This window comes from Belonocnema kinseyi, chromosome 9 (genome assembly GCF_010883055.1).
Source record: "Belonocnema kinseyi isolate 2016_QV_RU_SX_M_011 chromosome 9, B_treatae_v1, whole genome shotgun sequence".
Lineage (NCBI taxonomy): Eukaryota > Metazoa > Arthropoda > Insecta > Hymenoptera > Cynipidae > Belonocnema > Belonocnema kinseyi.
Window position 1 is genome coordinate 40,498,096 of NC_046665.1, and position 22,006 is coordinate 40,520,101.

General features: G+C 30.3%; 2 protein-coding genes across 2 annotated transcripts; one reads left to right on the forward strand and one right to left on the reverse strand.

Moving 5' to 3' along the window:
* The first annotated feature begins 5,213 nt into the window (after positions 1 to 5,213).
* Positions 5,214 to 11,438, forward strand: LOC117179321 (adipocyte plasma membrane-associated protein-like). Its single transcript, XM_033370984.1, has 5 exons — positions 5,214 to 5,845; positions 5,932 to 6,060; positions 7,108 to 7,316; positions 8,199 to 8,484; positions 9,748 to 11,438. Exons 2-5 carry the CDS (start codon positions 5,951 to 5,953, stop codon positions 10,535 to 10,537), a joined length of 1,395 nt encoding a protein of 464 aa, XP_033226875.1. The 5' UTR covers positions 5,214 to 5,845; positions 5,932 to 5,950; the 3' UTR covers positions 10,538 to 11,438.
* On the reverse strand, positions 11,351 to 21,915 carry LOC117179320 (ribosomal protein S6 kinase delta-1). Its single transcript, XM_033370983.1, has 6 exons — positions 21,455 to 21,915; positions 20,129 to 21,115; positions 17,855 to 17,988; positions 15,718 to 16,774; positions 11,753 to 11,848; positions 11,351 to 11,676 (listed from the first exon to the last, which is right to left on the reverse strand). Exons 1-6 carry the CDS (start codon positions 21,548 to 21,550, stop codon positions 11,578 to 11,580), a joined length of 2,469 nt encoding a protein of 822 aa, XP_033226874.1. The 5' UTR covers positions 21,551 to 21,915; the 3' UTR covers positions 11,351 to 11,577.
* Positions 21,916 to 22,006: the final 91 nt, after the last annotated feature.

The following is a 22,006-nucleotide window of genomic DNA, read 5'->3' on the forward strand; positions in this document are numbered from 1 at the left end:
ACAAATACTTTCAAGATCTTCATTGTTTATTATCAATCGCGTTGTTTGTCAGGCAAAAGATTAATTTGATAAAAATGCTTGAACATTTCAAAATGTTACAAACTTTTTATTCAGAGCTTTTTACAACATTACTTTTAATTGTACGATTTAAATGATTGATAGCTCTTTTGCCTTGAAATTAGAATCACATATTTTAGAAAATATAAATAATATATACACACAAAATACTACTTTAAAGTGTACAGTTATTCAAATAAAATAGAATAAAACAGTAATATAAGTACTAAATATTTTAATGTAACATACACGATTGCAAATTCCTAAATATTAAACTGCAAACGGTTCTACAACATAGTCTTAAGTTTGAGAGATGTATGACCCATATTTATGCAAGGCCTTTTAAGTTTGAACCCCCAATTTATTTGCAGGGAAAACTTAGAAAGCATTCTTCTGGAATTAAGTAAGAACCGTATATATCTTTGCCTATAGTCCGTATACCTGGTTGAAACTAATAAATCTTGGGAATTTTCCTCCTTTTATGGTCTATTTCTTTTGTAAGAATACTTGGTATGAATGGCTGCTTAGCTGTGAGCCCAAAATTACGAAAATAGAATTAGCATCGTATTACGGTTAAAACACTATCAGAGTTAGAGCATTTTCAAAATCCACAAAAAAAACTATAAAATGAACATTTTAAGCCAAACAACGCATGATATGAAAAAGAAATCAAGAGAAGAAAAACGTTGATTTTTAAAAGCACTACAAAATTATGATAACAACCTTTTTAATTTGGTCGAAAAGTTGCAAATTCCAAATTTGATCGTTACACAAATAATTAAAAATAAAAAAATTCCATTTTTTGGTCAAACTATGCAAGTTACGAAAAACATGAATGAGCTAATATTGCGCGCCTTGGAAAGACCTACAAATTTATAATGAATCACTTTTCGATAGGACGCGTAGATTTTGTTTTTAGTCGTGAAAAACAACATTAAAAATAAAAAAATAAAATTTGTTTGGACTAGCGATACAAGCTACAAAAAAAATGAGACAGAACTTGTTCACCCAAAAAAGAGCTATAATTTTGTATAGGACACGTAGTTTTTGCCTTAGACGTTAAAAATAACATTCAAAATCAAAATATTATTATTATTTTTTTTTTTTTTGAAAAAACGACACAAGGACAAACTAAAATTAACAGACAAAAAATGTTAGCCTGAAAAGATCTATAAATTTATTATTAATCATTTTTAGATAGGACGAGTAGATTTTCTTTCAATTGAATTTCAGGTTAAACTTTCGAAAATAGGACAAATATTAAAAGTTCAAAAATTTCAAATTGATAAATGTTAAGTTGACATTTTTTTAATATAAATAATGTTCAATATGAAGCAATTAAAATTCGCGGATTTGCAAGCGAAAACTAAATTGAATGTTTCAATGTTTGTAAATGTTTTAATCCAGTATTCAATATGAAAATTCAGAGCTCTAAAACTGTAACCATTCAAAAACTTCGAATTTTTATTTATTTTTATTTCACACAAAGCAATTTTAAACTTTTTAATTTCAACCAGTTCATTTAAAATAAGGGCCATGGTTGAAGGGGAGGGAGCATGCGATTTTACTCCCTGCCTTCCGCGACCTGTGTTTTCAGGTTTCTGGAAAGGTGACAACTTGGTACCTGTTTGTCCAAGTCTAGTCTCAAAATCAGTAATAGCTTTTTCACTTGTCCACTCAAAGATCTGAACTAAGATTGTCTTTTGATGATCATTTCTTACGATACTTTGTAAATTTATAATAATTATTAATCATTTAAACAATTTTCATAAACATATTGAGAGGTGAGGTATTTTTCTATTAATAAACTCAATTTGTTTACGAAGTTAAATATGATTGTCTTTGCAATTACTTTTTCCTAAGGTATTTGTTAAATCTACATGAATGGTTAATTATTTAAAGAACTTTCATAACAAATTCCGAATTTGGCTATTTTTCAAACGAATAGGGTCAGTTTTTTTTACCAATTTAATTAAGAACGTCTTTCCGATTAATTATAATAATCGCATTTTCAAGATTTATTATTTAAACTACTTTCATAAGCAAATTAAGACTTTGGGCATTTTTTGAAAAATAGGCCTAATTTGTTTACGTAATCACATTCCAATCACATTTTCCTACGACACCTTGAAAATTTACAATAATGATTTATTATGCAAATAAATTTCATAAACAAATTCAGAACTTAACTTTTTTTTAGATTTTGAACCATTTGAACATTTTAAACAAATTAATTGTTATAAAAAAACGTATGCACTATTTATTTAATAAGAATTAAAAAAGAAATTAAAACTCTATAAAGGTAAAACCTTTCATTTTCATTAGCTTCAGTAAGTATATATTTTTATTAATTTCTTAAAGTAATTTCATAATCTCTTCAGTTAAATTTCAATATGTAATTATGTTTGCTACAAGCAAACAACGAGTTTCAAACGTTCGGAAATATCCTTGGTCAAATCTCAAAAAGTTTTCAAAACTACAGACTAAAATAATTATTAGTTTTTATAAAAATTAATTTGTTATTAAAAAAATAGACTTTTTTCAATATATTTCCAACACGTTTGGCTAATAGGATATCAACTAAAGTTTGTGATTGTCCTCTACAGGAGCTGTGCTATCAAGTAAAGTTAGCGGCAAAATGAGTTTTTATCAATAAATTACATAAAATTAACTTAAAGAAAGTAGTATGTTTTTTCCTCATCAGTAAATTAAACAACTCCGTTAATTTTCGCTTTATGGAATCGGGATGAAATGCATTTGATAGGTGCTATTTTTCTACACATTTTCAACAATATAAAATTGTTGTACTTTAAAAAGGGACGAAGATCATTTGTTTTAATCAGTTACTGTTACTGCACTTTTTAACGAACAAAGCTAAGATTTACATCAAGTATAGAATAAGAGTTTTACTATTTGTTATACAATTAACGAGGCAATACATTATTTTGTTGTTGATCATTGTGATTGATTATGCAAGAAGGCTTGACGGAGTCTGAGGTTACGAAATAGGCGTAGCCGCTATCGCGTACATGTTACTGCGCAATATTTGAAGTATTCTTTACATTGTTTTCCTAAGGTAATTTTGCCGATGCGAAATCATTAAAAGAATAAGTTATATATTATAATCAATATAATCAACAATAAATTAATAGGAGAATTAAGGAAGATAAATAAAATAGTTTTTAACTTAAAGTTATTAGATATAATTTGTTTGAGAAGCAACCAACAGATTTGTAAACAGCATGGAAAGGTTGCCTAAATTAAAAAAAAAACATCTCGATACATCAATTTGTTTCTGATGAGATATTAAAACTGTTTGCAATTTGAACGCGTGAATTCAATTTTGGCCTGTGGACTTCCGTAAATCAGACACGATTATGTACAATAAATTTAGAACGAATGCAGTCAAAAGTGAATTTGATATCAATTATTAGAACTCTATTTCTATATTTGGTACGAAACTTGAGCTTTATAAAATGAAAATGTACAGAGTTATTTCATTTTTCTAAGAAAAAACTTAACACCTTTTGTAAGCTTCTTTTATATAATTTAATTATAAAAAATCGCTGTACCGATAAATTTACTTGATAGTACAGCTCTTGTGGAGCACAATCATCCACTTTCATTGATATCCATTGGGCCAAACGTATGAAAATTTCGTTGAATAAAAGTCAATTTTATTCATGAAAAATTAGCTTTAGGAAAACTAATAATTATTTTGGGCTGAAGTTTCGCACGTGTTTTAAAAGTCCAAGGGTCATCCCATTGGGCACAAAATTTGGCGACATTTTTACGACATCGTTACGACATCTTTACGACAACTTTAAGACATCCTATGTCCATGTCGTTAAGGTATCTTTGTGATATCATAAATGAGTCGTATGATCTGACGATGTCTTTATCGCAAAGACACCGAAACGACATGGACATAGGATGTGGTAAAGTTGTCGTAAAGATGTCGTAACGATATGGTAAAGACGTCGCCAAATTTTGTGTCCACTGGGATATTTTCGGAAAGCTTGAAAATTATTAAAAAATTATTGCAAAAATAATTTCATATTTAAAAAATGCTTTTTCACTTAAATTAATGAACAAATCTTAACGTACGACCCGTCATTTGGTAACAGTGCTTGCTAATTGTTTGGTTTCAAACATTTGGGCTTTTGTTCTACATCCTATAACACTATACCAAAATCCGAAGTCAAATTTTAGGTAGCATTTTCTGCGTGAAATTTCATAGGGCGTCAGGGCTATTAGGCACTTTGACGCGATGTGCTGATATAAGATTCAATATTTATATTATATTATATATTTTACATATTATTATTTTTTTTAAGTTAAAACAAATATTCATCTTTTTGTTTTGAAAATTCATCTCTTATTTTGGTAACAATCTTTGTTTAATGTGCCTGCGTTTGTTTGTCTATCAATTTGAATCAGGATTTTTTTTACTAATATCAATTAGTGACTGCATTCTAACTATGAATCTGTCATTTTTAGTGACAAATCAGTAAAACTCAGTAATTTATCATGAAAATAACTGATTCATAGCTACAATTCAATCCCTGATTAAAATTAATTGTTAACATTTTCATTTTAACTGCGTTTTACTCTAGGTAAATGTATATACAGTTTTTGTTTAAATAGCAACTTTTACCTTTTCCGTTGAGAATTCGTCTTAATGTTTTGGTTAAAAGTTCAGCTGCCTAGCTGAAAGATGAACTACTGTCTTAAAAATTAATTTTCTTAGTTAAAGATTGACCATTTTAGTTGAGGATTCATCTCTTCGCTTGAAAATGTAACTATTTTGTTCAAAATTCCTCTCTTTTTGGAGAAAATTAATCTCCTTAGTAGACAATTGATATTTTAGGTTGAAAATTCAATTGCTGGATAAAAAATTCATCTATTTTGTTGAAAATGCAATATATTTTCCAAGTTTGTTCAAAAAATATTTTTATTCTGCGCTATTTGTATTATTGCTTGGCCGGCCGTGTAGACATCTTGCCTGGTACGTCACAGTTCTAAATACCTAATGACATATTTTGAATGAGTTCGCGCTGCTATACTGCTGCCACCTCATGGTCATATTCAAAATTCCGGACAATTAACATCAAAGCTATTAATACTTCTTTTAACATAATCAATAAATGAGATACATGATAAAAACACCTTATATCTGTGAAAACTTTAAAACCATAATAGGTCGGTATAAATCTCTTAATTTTTTCTATTTGGAGGTTAGCATTTTCGAAATAATTGATTTATGTGTACAAACAAAAAATTCTGATTCTTATCAATCCAGAATAGCTATAAAACTTAAAAAGTACAGTTTGACTCCTTTTACGGCCTGTTCATTTTCTCCTTGATTTTCTTCTATTATTTTTCATTGTCCGTGATCTTGGAACCGTGACCAATTCATAAGCATTCGTATTCCATACCTATACGTACGACGTACGTATAATTTCGAAGGCGCATCACTCGGGTTTGGATTGGTTATTGCGACTGGTTGCGACGTGGAACATCTTTTTTGCAAAATAAAATTGACAGTCTTTGCAAGCAGGATAAAAATGATGTCCTTGACCTCTACAACGGGCGCATACGTGTAGATTTCCTATTTCGTCCGTTGACTCTCCGAGAACGATCGAGCCGACCAGATATAGCGGGACCATCCGAGTCCGTGACAGGGAGACAGGATTCAGAATCCTAACCGGAATGTGTTAAAAGGTTACAGCGTAGCTCCCACTGCAAAAAAATAACGTTACATAGCACTTTTCATCGACAGTTCAGAGTACGAGTTTGCTTGTGGTTTGATTACAATTGTCTACATATATTGTCTAAACGGTCAATAAAACCCACATTTGTTTTGCGATACAGGATTCCGTTTTGATTCAAGATGGGATACCTGAAAAATATAGGCGCTGGAATTATTTATATCGGTGTCATTCTTGCCGTTTTAGCTTTCGCCCCAGGACTTCCTCCAGATGCAAACTTCACCGAGTACAAGTAAGTGTATATTTCTATATAATTTTGATCTTTTTATTACATTTGAATTTTTATTTTTAGGAAATACGTTTTTGTGGATAATTCGTACGTGGCTTTAATATTTGACCGTAGTACTGAACTTTGACCTGCTTATGTCTAATATTGTTTTTGTCAACTCTATTAAAATATACAAATAAAGTGAACATTTGAGTACATCAATATGCCTTAGCTTTCGCTTTTTTTAAGATATCTTACAGTCATTCAACCATTTATCTGAAATCATTTCATATTATAAAATACTTTAAAAGATATTAATTATTTAGTTTTAATCTATTTGCATATATGGAAGTATATTACTCGAATGAAAATTCAGAAAAAAAATTATTCCAAGTCTTTCAAGTTTTCCGGAGTCTGTTATCAAAATACAGAATCTCATTTTATCAACTTATTAATGATTTAATTGACATTGAAATTTTAAAAAACTGACCTTTTTTACTCTTTTCCACATTTTTATCTAAAAAATTTAGGTTTTTAATCGAATATTCGCAATTAAAATGTTAAGCAATTGTATGGTTTAAATTTCTTAAAATTGTATAATTTTGCATCATAAACTTGAAGAGTTGGATGTGAAAAATATCATGATTTTAAATTGAACAAAAGTTGAGTTGGGACTCCGTTAATAATGAATTAATAAGAAGTTATTCTTAATGTGCTAAGTAAATAATTTGCATAATAATAATAAAGAATATACAATGTCTATATTTCTCCGTCAAGTAGTATTAAAGATAATTGTAAGATACAGTGTTTATGTTCCGTTTAGAGGCAACAAAATGAATTTTATTAACCGTCATGTTAAGAAGGTACTCTTGAGAAAATAGAGTCTCTTCATTTTAATTATTTGCGGATTTTTCAGACATAATAAAATAGTCTGCCATTGTATCACATTTTTAATTAGTATTTGTCCTAGTTTATAGTTATATCTTCTTTAAAAATATTTTGCATGCAAAAGGATGACACACAATATTCTGTAAAAAACAAAATTCATTTTTTACTTTTCTCATTTTTCAGTATTGTATCACCGAAAGAATTGACAGGCTTTTTAGCATTAAACGACCGATTAAACAATCCAGAAATATTATTCAAGGGAAAGTTACATGGCCCTGAAGCATTCGCATCTTATAATGGAGAACTTTACACCGGTGTCCATGGTGGTTACATCGTTAAAATCAAAGAAAACGATGAATTTATCCCGATTGCCAAGTTTGGCAAACAGTGTGGTAAGCTGATAGATTTTAATAAAAATATTGAAAATAATTTAAAAGTATAATAAATACCTCAAATATACATTATTTAATTTAAAAATGTATATCTGTATATTTAAATTATAAATCTAACAAGGGGAATCTGCGCTTCAAAATTCTTTGGTTTCATAGTCCGCTCAGTAATAGGTCATTACCAATCTTGTAATGTGCTGATGTAAGAAGATGCGCTTTTCAGCCATACTCGATAAAAACAGTTTTAAAACTATCTTTCCTGCGACTGCTGTCTGCATTTTTTGTAAATGTTTTTTTGATTGACTATTTAAATTTATTTAAATAGTCATGATTCAAATATTTATTTACATTTATTTTACTCAAGCCACAATATTAATTTTTAACGATTTTCTTTTATATGAAAAAATGTTTTTGTCAGCCTTTATCACTTCAGAAGCGAATATTTCAAAGAGAAGTCAGTGCCACTACATCCTTGAAAAATTCTCGTTTCCTGTGAAATTTTTTTTTTTCAAAAACACTTGTTTCTCTTACTTAAAAATATGAACATCATAATATATCTTATTTATATTCTATTTTTATATTATTTTATATCATTATTTCTTTATATTTGAATATTTATTTTATTCCTATGACACTATTTTCATATATTTTACTTGCATCTTATATGAAAATAATAATAACAAGAATAAAAAATGTTCCGTTGAATGAAGAAAAATAAGAATTCTCTATAAAAAAAGCTTCTATTGGAGTAAGTGATGAAGGTTGAAAAAATTACCTTGTAAGAATAACTAGGCAGATTTGATCAAATCACGAGTCATCTTAAACTTAAATTTCAATATTTCTAATTCCTATGTGTGGGGTAGATTAAATAATATGTGTTTATAGAGGGTGACTGGCAGGAACACATATGCGGTAGACCTCTTGGCCTGAAATTTAATAAAAACGGAGAACTCTTCGTGGCAGACGCGTATTATGGGATTTTCAAACTTGATGTAACTACGGGAAAGTATGAGAAAATCGTCGATATAAAAAAACCAATCGATGGCAAGGCCCCGAATATCGTCAACTCTTTGGACGTTGCAAGCAATGGAGACATTTACTGGACTGATTCCAGTAGCGAATTTGCACTTCACGATGGAGTTTACACCATTCTTGCCGATCCGAACGGAAGGTATTACTGGTTTTTTTTATTTTTAAATCAAAATTTAGGATATTTAAATCAGATAAAAATCTATCTAAAAACCCTTTTTTTAACGTCTAATAATCAAGTTGATGTGAAGAATACGTGAAAATAAAATCAAGAATCTAACGACCAAATTTGGAGAACCACCACAAAATGTTCCCATTGCAATCTGAAAAAAAAGGAACATTTTCGTCGTCTCCTTACCCCCTAAAAAAGAAAAGAAAATTATTCATCTGTAATTTGGTCAAAAATAAAAAGGAGGAAAGAAAAATGAGAAGGCAACCAACCAAATCCCCTTCCTTCTATTATTTATTTCCTTTTTATTCCTACCATTATTAAATCACAATAAACAACATTTGTGAAAAAAGTAATAATCACGAACGTTTCGGCACTCATACAGCACCCTTATCAAGGTAAGAAAATATATAAAATAATAATAATAATACATAAATAATTTTATTTCATTTTATTTTTATATTTTATTTTATATTTTCTTGTCTTTATAAGGGTGCTGTATGAGTGCCGAAACGTTGGTGATTATTTTCTTTTCATACATGTTTTTATATTTTGATTTGATAATAGTAGGAATAAAAAATAGAAGGAAGGGAATTTGGTTGGTTGCCTTCTCATTTTTGTTTCCTCCTTTTTATTTTTGTTCAAATTAAAAATGAATAATTTTCTGCACTTTTTAGGGGGAAAGGAGAAGAGGAAAATATTCCTTTTTTCAGATTGCAATGGGAACATTTTGTGGTGGTGGTCCAAATTTGATCATTAGATTCTTGATTTTCTTTTCAGGAATCCTTCACGTCATTTTTAAATAAACAGTCAGAATTACGTTATTTCTTCAGTTTTACTCTTGCAATTGAGATGTATTTATTGTATATTGGCAAGTATTTAGCAAAATTTAACAAGTTTGGATGGTTCAAGTTTGAAATGTTTGAAAATATTAGTTTTCAAGTCTCTTAATTTTTAATTTAAAAAAGTATTGAAAGCATTTGATTTGGTATTTTACAATTCAACGTATTTGAAAAAATAGTTATTTTTTAACGCCTCGTTTTTTTTTAATATTCAACATGAAACATTTAAAATTTTGTAGTTTTGAATACCTGTTACCGAAAGTGGACTTGGCTTTCAGTGCTTTTTAATGTTCCAATGGAAAAGAAAATATTTTGAAAAAGTGCACTTTCCCCATTCCCAACAGCCTCTAAATGATTTTAATTTTACAATAAGCAATTTAAAAAATGGTTTCAGACTTTTGCGCTACAACGCAAAGACGAAAAAGAACGAAGTCCTCGTGAAAGACCTGGGTTTCGCCAACGGAGTTTTCTTAAGCGAAGACGAGAGTTTTGTGTTAGCAATAGAAACTTTAACATCTCGTGTCACAAAATACAACCTAAAAGGACCTAAGGCAGGAAAGCAAGAAATCTTCATCGAGGGACTTCCTGGCTTGCCAGACAATGTGCACAGCGATGGCCAAGGTGGAATTTTACTCTCCCTCTTCAGTTATGCCGATGCCGAAAATCCAGCGCTCTTTCAATCTCTGACACCACATCCAAACATCAGAAGAGTGATTGTCAGATTTATGTACATCTTGGAAGCACCGTTGAAACTGCTGCAGACATACTATCCAAATTACTACACTGAGAAAATCATCCATTCCATTGGCCACTTTGCAAGCGTATCTTTCTTGGGTACAAAATATTCCACGATTCTCCGACTCGACACCAATGGAAAAATCATCGACGTCGCTTATGGAACTGATGGAAAATTATCATCCATCAGTTCTGCCTTTGTTTTTAAAGATCATTTGTGGCTGGGTTCGCCGATGAACGACTTTGCTGCGCGAGTTCCGCTCAAGCAGGCGTTTCCTTCTCTTGCCACGAGCCCGAAGAAGACTGGTACCGTTAAAACTGCTAATAGTATCCCCGAGGAACCTAAAAAAGCTGAGAAGCAAACTACTAAAGATGCACCCAAAGCCAAGTCTGAAAAACCGAGCGGCATTGATGCCAAAGTCCAGAAAGAAGCCAAGACTATATCGTAAGCTAGTTATTTTAATGCCTTTCGTAAAAACAATTATTCTATTTTACATTCCAAAGGTATTCTACTTAACAAGATCAAATAGGACTCGAAAATCTAGAATTAATTGTATAAGAGAGATTTGTAACAGTTTGTATTTCAAGTCCGTTCTGAAATTATTTATGACTGTTTCATAAGACTATATTTTCATTACACGGTTGGACTTGAAAGTGAAATTCTAGACTAGAATATTAGAGTCATCCAATATAAGATTCTATACAATTTTTATAATTGTGAACAAGTGAAAGAGTCAAGGTTTAGTCTAGGAACTGTCCCTTCTTAAAGTTAAGTTTATAATTTTTCAAAAGAATCATCAAAGGACTGTTAATATTCAACGAAGTAGTTTTTATAGATAATACTCTAATTGGAATTAGTCAGACGCACATAATAACACAATGTAAACGTGCAAAATGCGATCGTGTTCAAGCACCTTCTTATTTTTTTGTGACTAGTGATTAAATCAGGAGCTTTAGTTTTTATTCTTGATATTCATAAAAATGCACACATACAGTTTTTTCTTGAACAACTGATATTATTAATTTGAAAAAAATGGTGATTAAATTATATTTGTTATGTTAGGTGTAGTACTTTTATATTTTTAAAATATATATTATATGTGGAATTTTGCTAAATATGAGTGAAGTTTTCATTGTTTTAATCTTCCCATTTTACTTTATTTGTCAAACTCCTGTACGATTTTTTAAAATTTCAACTTTTCTAATAAAATCAACCCTTCGTGGTAATACAAACTTACGAGAGCTTTAGAAAGAAATTCAGTTTCTTTCAGACTATACATAATCATTTTATTTGACCTATATAATTTTTACAATTTACAATACTATAAAACAAAAACTCGAAGAACAATAACAAAGGAATGTAAAATAAATAAAACTTATCTACCTGCTCAAAAACAGCAGTAAAAATACAATTGTTTCAATATACGAATATACGAAACAAAAACCACTTATGTTTTATATCTTGTAAAAGAATACCTTCACATGGAATTCAAGAATTTAAAAGTTTCAGCCAGTCAACTTTTGCGAAGAAACGGTGTCGCTTTATCTCTGGAATAGTCAAACGCTCATTTGGTTGATATTTAAGAATCTGGAATATCATTAATTTATTTTTAAAAAGTGCAATTAAGGGAAAAAACAATTTCATAAACAATTCTGATTCTTACACTGTGTAAAAGTGATTTTGCGTCTTCTGACATTTCATCGGAAATGTTGATCGTGGAATGTGAATGAAATCCTCCAGAATGTTTTGATTCGAATTTCTGTAAAAAAATGGATGATATTTTATTAGATTCATTTGTATACTTTCAATTAAATTGAATTAATTATAAGTGAAAACTTGGCCACCAATCTATTCTTTTTCTCGGAAGTAAAACATATTATTTACAAAGTTTATATTTGAACGTAAATGTTCGAAAATAAAAAATGAAATTATATTGCCTAATTGGTTCAAACTTCTGAAATATCGAAGGTTTAAAAACACAAAAAGTTTAATAATTGTACTTAAAACATCAGACAATTTGACTTAAAATTTTTCATATTTTTGCTTACAGCAAATACTTTGATTTTCAATATCAACGAGCATGGCCCACTTAATTTTCTTATGATAATTAAGTTAAATGATTAAAATCCGAATTTGTGAAGAAAATGTTAGATTTTGTGATGCACTCACAAGTCAGAAAAAATTCCAAAGGTGAACAATTTTTAAAATGCTAAGTGCTGCCAACATAAAATTTTATGATTGTAGGTACTACAAATTCAAAACTAAACAGTTGTAAATTCAAAATGCTTCAAATTGGACATTTTAAAACTGAGTCTATTTAAATTTAAAATCCTTATAGTTGTATTTCAAATTCGAGAAATTTAAAATTATTCAATTTTGAACGTTTTTAATTTATAAGGTTTAATCTATTATGGCTTAGAGATTGAGATACAATCATTTAAGACAATATAATTCATACTTATTCAATTGGAAACGGTGCTAATTAAAAACTGACAAATTTATATAAATTTAATTTGATTGAGTTATTAAGAGTATTGAGGATTTTAATTAGAAATTTAACTATTTCTAAATATTTATATTTGAATTCAAGACATTCTAATAACTTAATTCGGAACGATTTTTTAAAAAGATTAATTAACTACAGAGGCCTTCATTTTTAAACTGTGCAATTTTGAACGATCTGAATTTAAAGGCTCAGGAAATTCGTATGACCGGCCTTACGAATCTTGGAGATTAATTGGGGAAGCTGGAAAGGGGTTGTGGGGGGGGGGGGCATAACAACCTTTTCACTGATATCTATCTAAAAGCATTAAATCGCAAACGCTTTCAGTTCGAACTTATGAATTATGCGCCTTGAATTTGAAATTCAAGAATTTTAAATTATTTGCGCCTGGAAAAAATGCGTCAACGGTTAAAGGAAAACAATCAAACAAATTCAATGACTGAGTTTTAAATATCTAATTTTTAAATTAAATTTTAAAATGGTAACATTTTTCCCATAAATTTTCATATGAAAAAAATAAGGTTACTCACTACGGTGGCGTTTTTTTTTTACTTCTCACATTTCTTTGCCGTCATCGTCCAGTTTTTGTTCAAAAGAAAAAAAAATTCTCTAAACTTTGAGGGAAATCGGTTAGCATTTAGGGGTCAAACAAAGAACATGAAGTTTCGCATCGACTTAACGCGGGAAAGTCACACTATTTGTATCACAAATAATTCCATATTTCAGTGTATTGTTCAGAATTCGTCAGATAATACGAATCAATCATAAATTTTGAGGGTGAATTACTTCAAGCCACACTTACGGTCCTCAAAGAAAACCCTATAACTGACAAATTTTAATTTTACTTAATATATCGGTTTCTTAACGCTTTTTAAAAGTTTTTTTCATAAATAATCATTAAACGGTAATTTAAGAAAATGGAGTCATCCATTAACTAATTTTCAATCGTTTAAACATTTGTTTTTTCAAGTAGGTCTCGAAATGCACGTATTTTATAGACGTTAGTAATTCTTTAATGAATTATAACAATAACATAATTTGTTTGCATAATTATATATATATATATATACCGAACCCTTCGGTTCGGTTTTGATTCCTCTAGAATCAAACCGAAGAAGGGGATACTCGGTAAGGGGATGGACGGTATCTTCCACAGAAATGTGAAGGATTAGTCAATGTATGTATGTATGTATGTATGTATGTATGTATGTATGTATATTATACTTACAAAAAATACAATTTTCTAGATAAGTTACATTTGTTTCGACCTTTACCAGTATTTTTAGAAAACAAATTGCAACTTCAAAATATTAAAAATCTGGCGAAAATTTGATGAGATAACATTTTTTTTCTCCTTTTTTTTAAGGTAAACTATATGATAATAATTGAACAAGCACATATTATTTAAATAATTACAAAAATTATATAAACAAATTATTTTATTATGATTGATCAAAATACTCATAACGTTTAGAACATATTTTAATTTCGAGACTTACCTTAAAAAAATGTTTAAACAAATTAAAATTGCTTAAACAATTGAAAATGAGTGGGTAAACTTACGTTAAAGGTTAATGATTATTTATAAACACAACCTTCAAAAAGCATTAATCAACCGCAAATATTACATAAAATTCAAATTTGTCGCTTATGGGGTTTTCTTTGGTGACCCCCAAAATTTAGGTCTGATTCTTATTCTCTGAAGAATTCTAAACAATATACTGAAATACGGAATTGTTTTTAACATATTACAACATTTAATTATTTGATTTACAAAAAGCTGACTTTTTCCCATGTTAAATCAATGGGAAACTTCGTTATCTCTGCGCAACTCCTAAATATTAACCGATTTCGGTCAAATTTTGACGAAATTTATCTTTGCATTTCAATGAAACTCGGGAAGGGAAGAGGGGAGCAGAAATTTTAAACAAAATTTCCCCTAAGTATAAATAAGAACCACCCTATTGTTCAGTATACTTAAAGTGAACTTCAAAATTGAGCATTATAATTTTGCCAACTATTATCAAAATCGAACGACCAGGGGAAAATCCTGATGTTTCTGACGTATACTGACCCATTTCTAAAATCAACCAAAATAGTCCCAATGTTAACTGCTGCGTAGGAAAATCTAAGCGAGTTTAGAAAAAATGGTAATTTTATCTCTTTTACTTCAAATTAGTTAATTATATTTTTTAAAAACTGTTGGTATTTATATAAATTTATTTTAGATTTCTTGAAAAAGGCACTCAGTGATGCCGAAACGTCGAAAGGTTGAATAAACGAAATTTTTCAGTAATTCTCGTTTATTATATATTTTTTCAACAATTGAAGACCGTAAGACCACAAAAAATTACACACGCATATTTATATTGATGGTCAAAGAAAGGATTGATTTGATTTTTATCGAATCTGATTAAGAATTATAAGAATGCCCGTTTGCAGGAAAACGCAATCATCGGATCTCGTCGCGACAACGTAGAAATAATTCCAATAACTGGTTCATTTTAATCAAATCGGAATCAGCGACAGGCACCGAAATGTTGTCAATTTTTTATTATCCATTGCGCATGTCTTAAGCAAGATTTTTTCACTCTTTTTTGTGTATTTTGTGTTTTAGATTCAATTTCAGGGAAAAGCTACAATTCTGATGTAATCATAATGATTATGAGCTGATTTTATTCCTTGAAAGATTCATTAAAATTCTGTTTGGTTGGATTCTACGTATATTAACATTATTTGGTAAAAATTTTTTACAAAAATATTAACGGTATGATTTTTAAAAAACGTTGTTTTAATTAAACACAACCAAACAAGATTGATCGGCTCTGGATCATTAGGATTAGTTAAAAAACAGTTTTTACTTCAAGTTCATGCTAAAACACAAAAAACAAATTACATTTCTTAAATAAAGATTTTCATCCTAAACCATTTTTTTTCTAAAAGACGCTTAGATTTCTTCGACCAAATTTGAAGCTTAAGTCTATTTTTGTAAATTTTATAATCATTCTAATTGTTGGACGCATTTTGATATTGATACCGGCCCTGATGTAATAAGATTTTTTTAGCTTCATTAAAATACAAATGTAAACAAATTTTTATTCTAATAATGAATTTTTAAAACTTACAAATCCCGTGAAGAGTTCATAAAGCAAAATCCCGAAGCTCCAGATGTCGACAGACGTCGTTGTCGTGACTGGAGGTGCAAAACAGCACAATTCAGGTGAAGAATAAGGTTCTTTGAATCTCAGTAAATCCAAGTCACGTCGGCGGGCAATGTAAGTCATGACTGCACTCCCATCGTCATTAATTAAAATATTGTCAGGCCTCAAATCCGCCACTATCGCGTCTTGTTGGTGAAGCGATTCCAACGCCACTAAAATTTGCGCAGCCCATAATTGAAGAACATCCTCTGGAACCTTCCACAAAGCTTCTTGTTTACTTTCCACACATTCTACTTCAGCCCTAGTTTCTAATTTATTGCCAAAAATTGATTGTTCGATCGCCAACTTGTCCCTCATATTTACATAAATCTGTGCAACGCCTTCGTATTCACGTTTGAAATTTTCGTCGCCTGCCATCGTAGACAGATAAAATTTAAAAGTTTCTAGGTCTGATGGATTTGGGGACTTTATTCTCGATAAATCTAACTGTTCTTTTATTTCTAAATCTTCTAACTCGCAATCATGTTGTTCAGACTGTTGTACTAATTTTGGCAAATCATAAATCTTGGGTGAACTGGAGATATTCAGGTCTGTTATAGCATTTTCTGAATGGTAAAGCAGCCGCTGAGATTCATTTAATCTGGTAGCGATGGAATTACTCTTTTTTAAGGTCGCGTTAATAGACTGAAGTAGCTTTTGTGCATTTTCTACCAATTCTGTGGTATGAATGTCATTGTGACTAGAATCTGAAGCTAGTTCCGGTTTATCTAAAATCCCAGAATTAACTGAAATGTTTATTTCGAAACTAATTTCATTTTTGGATTTTTCATTTTCTCTATCAGTTTCCAAGTTTTCGCTTTTACGATTCTCTTTTGAGTAATGGGAATTATTGCACTCTATTCCATGGTCAGGCTGAATCACTGCACCGCAGCTGAAAGATCGCCTGTGTCCTTTTTTACACGAGTAGGAATCTTTATTTGGTTTGTAGTTAGATTTTATAAAGTCCCATAACTTTCCTTTCCTGTAAAATCAAATAGATTTTTTAAATAATGTTAAAAACCTTTACACTTGAAGAATTTGGTCCAATAATTAAATCATATCAGCATTATTATACATTATATACATTTATTCCAGGTGATGGAATTATCAAGTTTGTTGAGGCCTCTCCGTGTTTTCATGTTATTCATTTCGATGGTACAATTAATATTGCCCGCATTTTTCTACTTTGTACAAAATATTTTTTATGGTTGCAGCAATTTCTCGTAGATATTGAATCGTAATAATATTTACAAATAATATATATATATATGTATCTTGGTTAGCTTCTTAGATATGACATCTGGATATTCTTGAATAAATGATTGAATTGGAGCATATTTGATATTATGATTAGGTATGCGAGCGAAACAAATTTCAAATCTAATTTAAAAAAATAGTTTAGTTAAAAAAAGAAGTTTATTTAATTTTTAAATAAACGGAAACACGCCATGGCGTAGGCTTGATAAGACCATCGTGAACACCAAGGCTGTTTCGGCATTCAAGATTATATTTATCTGAACTAGGCAGAACAAGCGGACTTTATCTGCCCGCGGAGCGGCAGTAAAATATCACTTTATTGTACTGCGACGAGTGGCACGTAAAGTGACAGCAAGGAGGAAGAAGTGAGTGAGAAGTGAAAGAAAAGAGTGAGAAGAATTCATTTTAAAACTACATTAAACTACGAAGTGGATTTTGGAATTATAACGTCACCCCACGCGCGTGCGTACGAGGTACAATCAAGCCTCGTTTTCCAGAAAAAGAGCTCTTATTCTGCCTATTTAAGATCAAGTATCGTATGCACCACGACAATAAAGTTAAACTTTACTACCTAGGTACATAATCTACTATTTTTATTATAAAAACAACTTGAATTTTAAAACTATTTTAAGCATCAACTGATATAAGCATCACTGATATAAAAATCCTCGCGCATAGCGAAATAATTCCAAATTAATGGAAACTTAGAAGCTTTAATGCGAACAGACAAGCATAATTAATCCAATCCACTTTTTTAACTGTGAATAATTATTATAGATATAAGTATTATTTATCATTTGCTTACCTGATGTATTGCAGCACGAGAAAAACAGTAGAGTCTGTTTGAATGCAAGCATGTAATTGAACCATGTAGGGTACTTTTCCTCGTAAAATATAATTGCTAATATCGTAATTGCTCCCTTCTGGCAATTCTATTGTCTGCAGATAAAGATTAGATTTTAAGGCTACAATTCCAATAATTAAAATTAGATTCTTCATAGAAATCTCTTCTTCAAAACTACGCCAGTATAAAAAAAGACTTAACTTTAAAAAATAATGTCAAAAGTCAACTGTGACTCAGCCTTACATGGTTGCTACAAAAGTATAACCATAATTTTCAGGTTATCAAGGTATATTTGTAAAAAATCCAGGCTAACTTTGAAAAAAAATCCAGTTGAATCTATTCAATTTCATCACATTGGTCACCAAAAATTTACCAGCAAATTTATATGTAATTATTAATTAATGCAAGCTCCAGTGGAAATTTTTGTTAGGACAAATTACAGTTCTACGAAAACATCATTTTTTCTGATGATTTTAGAAAATTACAGATTTTATAATAGTTATGCATAAAACATTTACAAATATTAAAAATCAAGATTTTAATTATTAATTTTTGAAGTTTATGGTTTTACATTGAAAATGAAAGCTTTCTAAGGAAAATGATGAAAATCTACAACATTATACACAATCATTATTTTTGGTAGTTTTTTGTAGAAAATTACAAAGAAGGGCCCATAAGGCCAATTTTCGGCCCCCTTCAAATTTAGCCCAAAATAGATCAAATCGCTTCATAAACGAATCACTTGGATTTTCTCATCGTGTAGTACATGTCTATTATTTTGAATTAAAAAATCCTAGAAATCGTCGTTCGTCAGTTATATGTTCATATGCACATATGTATGCAGTTAGAACTCTACGCACACAATTATAAATAGCTACAATTTTCCACAGAAAATAGGGAAATCTACAACCTCATAATAAGACCTTTTTTCATAATTTTGAATTAGTTTTTATAGAAAAATATGAATTTCTACAAAAATTTACGATTTACAAAAGCTAGTTGTAGTTTTTAAAAATATTTGTTCTCACAAAATGACTAGTTTCTACACATATTTGCATATTTTCAAAATTATGGATGAAGGAAATTGAAAAACAAAAAATGTACTGGTAATAAAAGACTTTTGATCAATTAATCTATTAAATGGTATGCCATTTTACAGAAAAGTACAAAAAATTAAGATTTTGTATTATCAGTATCATAGAAATTCTTGAAAATTTCAATAAAAACGCACAAAATTTTTCTTATAAATTCATAGAAATCATTCCAAACAGCGAATGTAAAGAGCTTTTTAATCATTATAATATTCTAAACCATAATCACTCATATTATTATGAAATAAAAAATAGAGATCACATTATTTTTATTATTAAAAAAATTAATTTGCATCAATTCGCAAATTAAAAATTTGCCGTAAAGTACTAACATAATTATGAAGACTTTCAAGCATGTCCGAATACAAAAAAAATCTATTGAATTTTGCTTCCTCATAGAAGGTGATTTGTAATGTACCAAATTTTCAAATCTACCTAGAGCAGGAAAAAAAATTTTTCCAAAAATGTGCGTACGTGTGCAAAACTTTTTTCTGCCCACCATATCGCGAAAATTAAAAGAGCTACGATTATGAAATTTGAATAAATTGTAGTTCAAATTCATATCCAGGTCTGACAGGATTTTGAGCTAGATCGGCCAATTAGAAGTATTTTTTTACAGTTTATAGATTTAGAAAAAATGTACCTCGTTTATATGAAAAAAAATCCACGACCATTCTTGATCAACCAATAGTGACTTAAAGAGTTTAAAAATAGGTTACGTTGTTTATATGAAGATATATTATTTTAATTTGGAATATAACATTACCGTAAGTTGAAAAGTTGTTCATTATAACACAACACATCGAGTTACATCTTGTTGGGCTCTATGATTTTTTGTCAAAATGGTTTTCAGGAAGCCGGAAACATAAATTTGAAAAATATTAAAAGTATCCATTTGTTTCTTTTGTGATAGAAAAACCTCTCTCTATGAGGAAACTTTACTTGACACCAATTAGAAAGCGAAATGCTCATGAAATGAGCACAAATAAATACACTAAGAGTGAATACATCCATAGTACTTCGAAGCGGTGTTTTAAGAGTTAGATGACTTTCAGGTAACTTTAAAAAAATTTAATAACTTTTGCAGATTCACTCAGGCCTTGCAGAATTCCTTCTATTGCCTAAAAAAATAAAATGATCTTACCTTTATTATCCTAGTAAATCCTCGCCATGCATCTTTGACAATCATGCCTGACTCGATGAATCCAAGAACCTTATAATTTTTCAGTTCACTTATAGGCTTACTCAATACCGAAATATTACAGTTCAGATGCCTATTATACAATTTCTCTGCCCGCTGCAAATACTTCCTGATCTTGTCTTTGATCGTAGCTTTTCTCTCCGCGTCAGAATCAGTTTGAATCCCATTCATAAGATTAGAAATCCCTAATTTGTACTGAGTAAAGGCTTCTTCGTACTCTGCTATCGCCTCGTGTCGAAAAGCAGCACTCATGTGTGCAGCCGCGATTAAAATATATTGAGTAGAATTACTATCTGCCTTGGGCAAGTCAGATCCATCATGCATGATGGTTATCTCTTCTTTAATCGCTTCCTGGGCATAGATAACACCATTCGACCTATTCTCATGACTGCTATTGCTATTTTGATTTCTCTCATTTTCAGTACTGACTGCGAATTCTCTCTTCTCATAATTTTGGTCTTTTAAGTGATTTCTGGAAACTGTGGGCCTTGCTTGTTCAGAGCAGATGAATTTACGGAAGCCTTTTGAAAGGCTCTGTGAATTCCGGAAAGGTCGGTAAAGTCTTTCTGGATTTTCTGCAGTGCGAGCTCGATCGTCTTCGGAAGTGTCGGTGCTTGTCGACAGAGAGCAGTCGAGCAAGTGGCTACTCAGGTGGCTACTTTCAAAGAACTGGATGAACACGTCGCTTGAATAGAGAACTGGTTGTTTAGCTATAAACGTCAGGAGTCCCAGAGCACAGTCTTTTCTCTCCTCGATCACTTCAGTCTCGAATCGACCGAAGAATCTTGGTTTCGGGAACGATGGAAATGGTTCCTTGTTTTGAAGACTCGAGTATAAGGTACTGAGGGCTGTGTGCAATTTTCGGAAGTCACTGTATCGCTTCCAAACTGATACTTTTGATACATTCTCTGGCGACGTTTTCAGAAACATCTTAAATTCAAATAGAGGAAAAGAATATTAATACTAAACATACATAATAATTTAGCCAATTGAATCAACTTTTATAATAGTGTACTTTAGCCATTCTACCGACTCAGCAATTATCTTGTAAACAATTACTTAAATTATAACAAAAAATTGGAAAACTTCCAATATTGAAAGGTTTTGATCAAGTAAAAAATTATTCAAATAATTTCTTAGAAGATTGACAACTCTGAAATGATAAAATTCCCAATTTGACGTATTCTATGACTGAAAAATGTGATGTCTAATTAGAAACTAATGTATACAATTAGCTGTTATAAAAAATGACAAAATCAATACACTTACGATAGACGTCACTTTGTAAATGGTAAATCCCAGCTTGTGACGATCTGTTTCGGTGATGACAAATCGTCTCGCCCACTTATCTTTTAGAGGAGGCATTGTTAAAAATGTTAAAAATCACGTTTTCACTCAAAAACACATACAAAATAATAAAAATATAGATGGTATCTTTGTGGAATTGACAACTAGAAATTGAGGTTATGTTTGAAAACAGACCGATAACGAGTAAAATATGACGCCATTTATTAAAACCGTACGGCTTTAAATGAATGCGGAATAGAACCTTTTATCCGTAATCCATCCTCGTGGTTACGAGTTTCTTTATCACAATGGATATTTGCTCAAAACGATACACCTTATTTTGACATTTAGAGTCACAAGATTCAAGAAACTATAGAGTTTGGTTATTATTGCCAGAAATTCCCCTATTTACTCCTTGAAATTTAGTAAATTACAGAAATTTGTCTCGTTTACCCATGAGTTTACTAACACATTTGTCTCCAATGATTCGTTCCCTACACACAACTTTCTCCCGGAGGCGGCCAATCACAATGT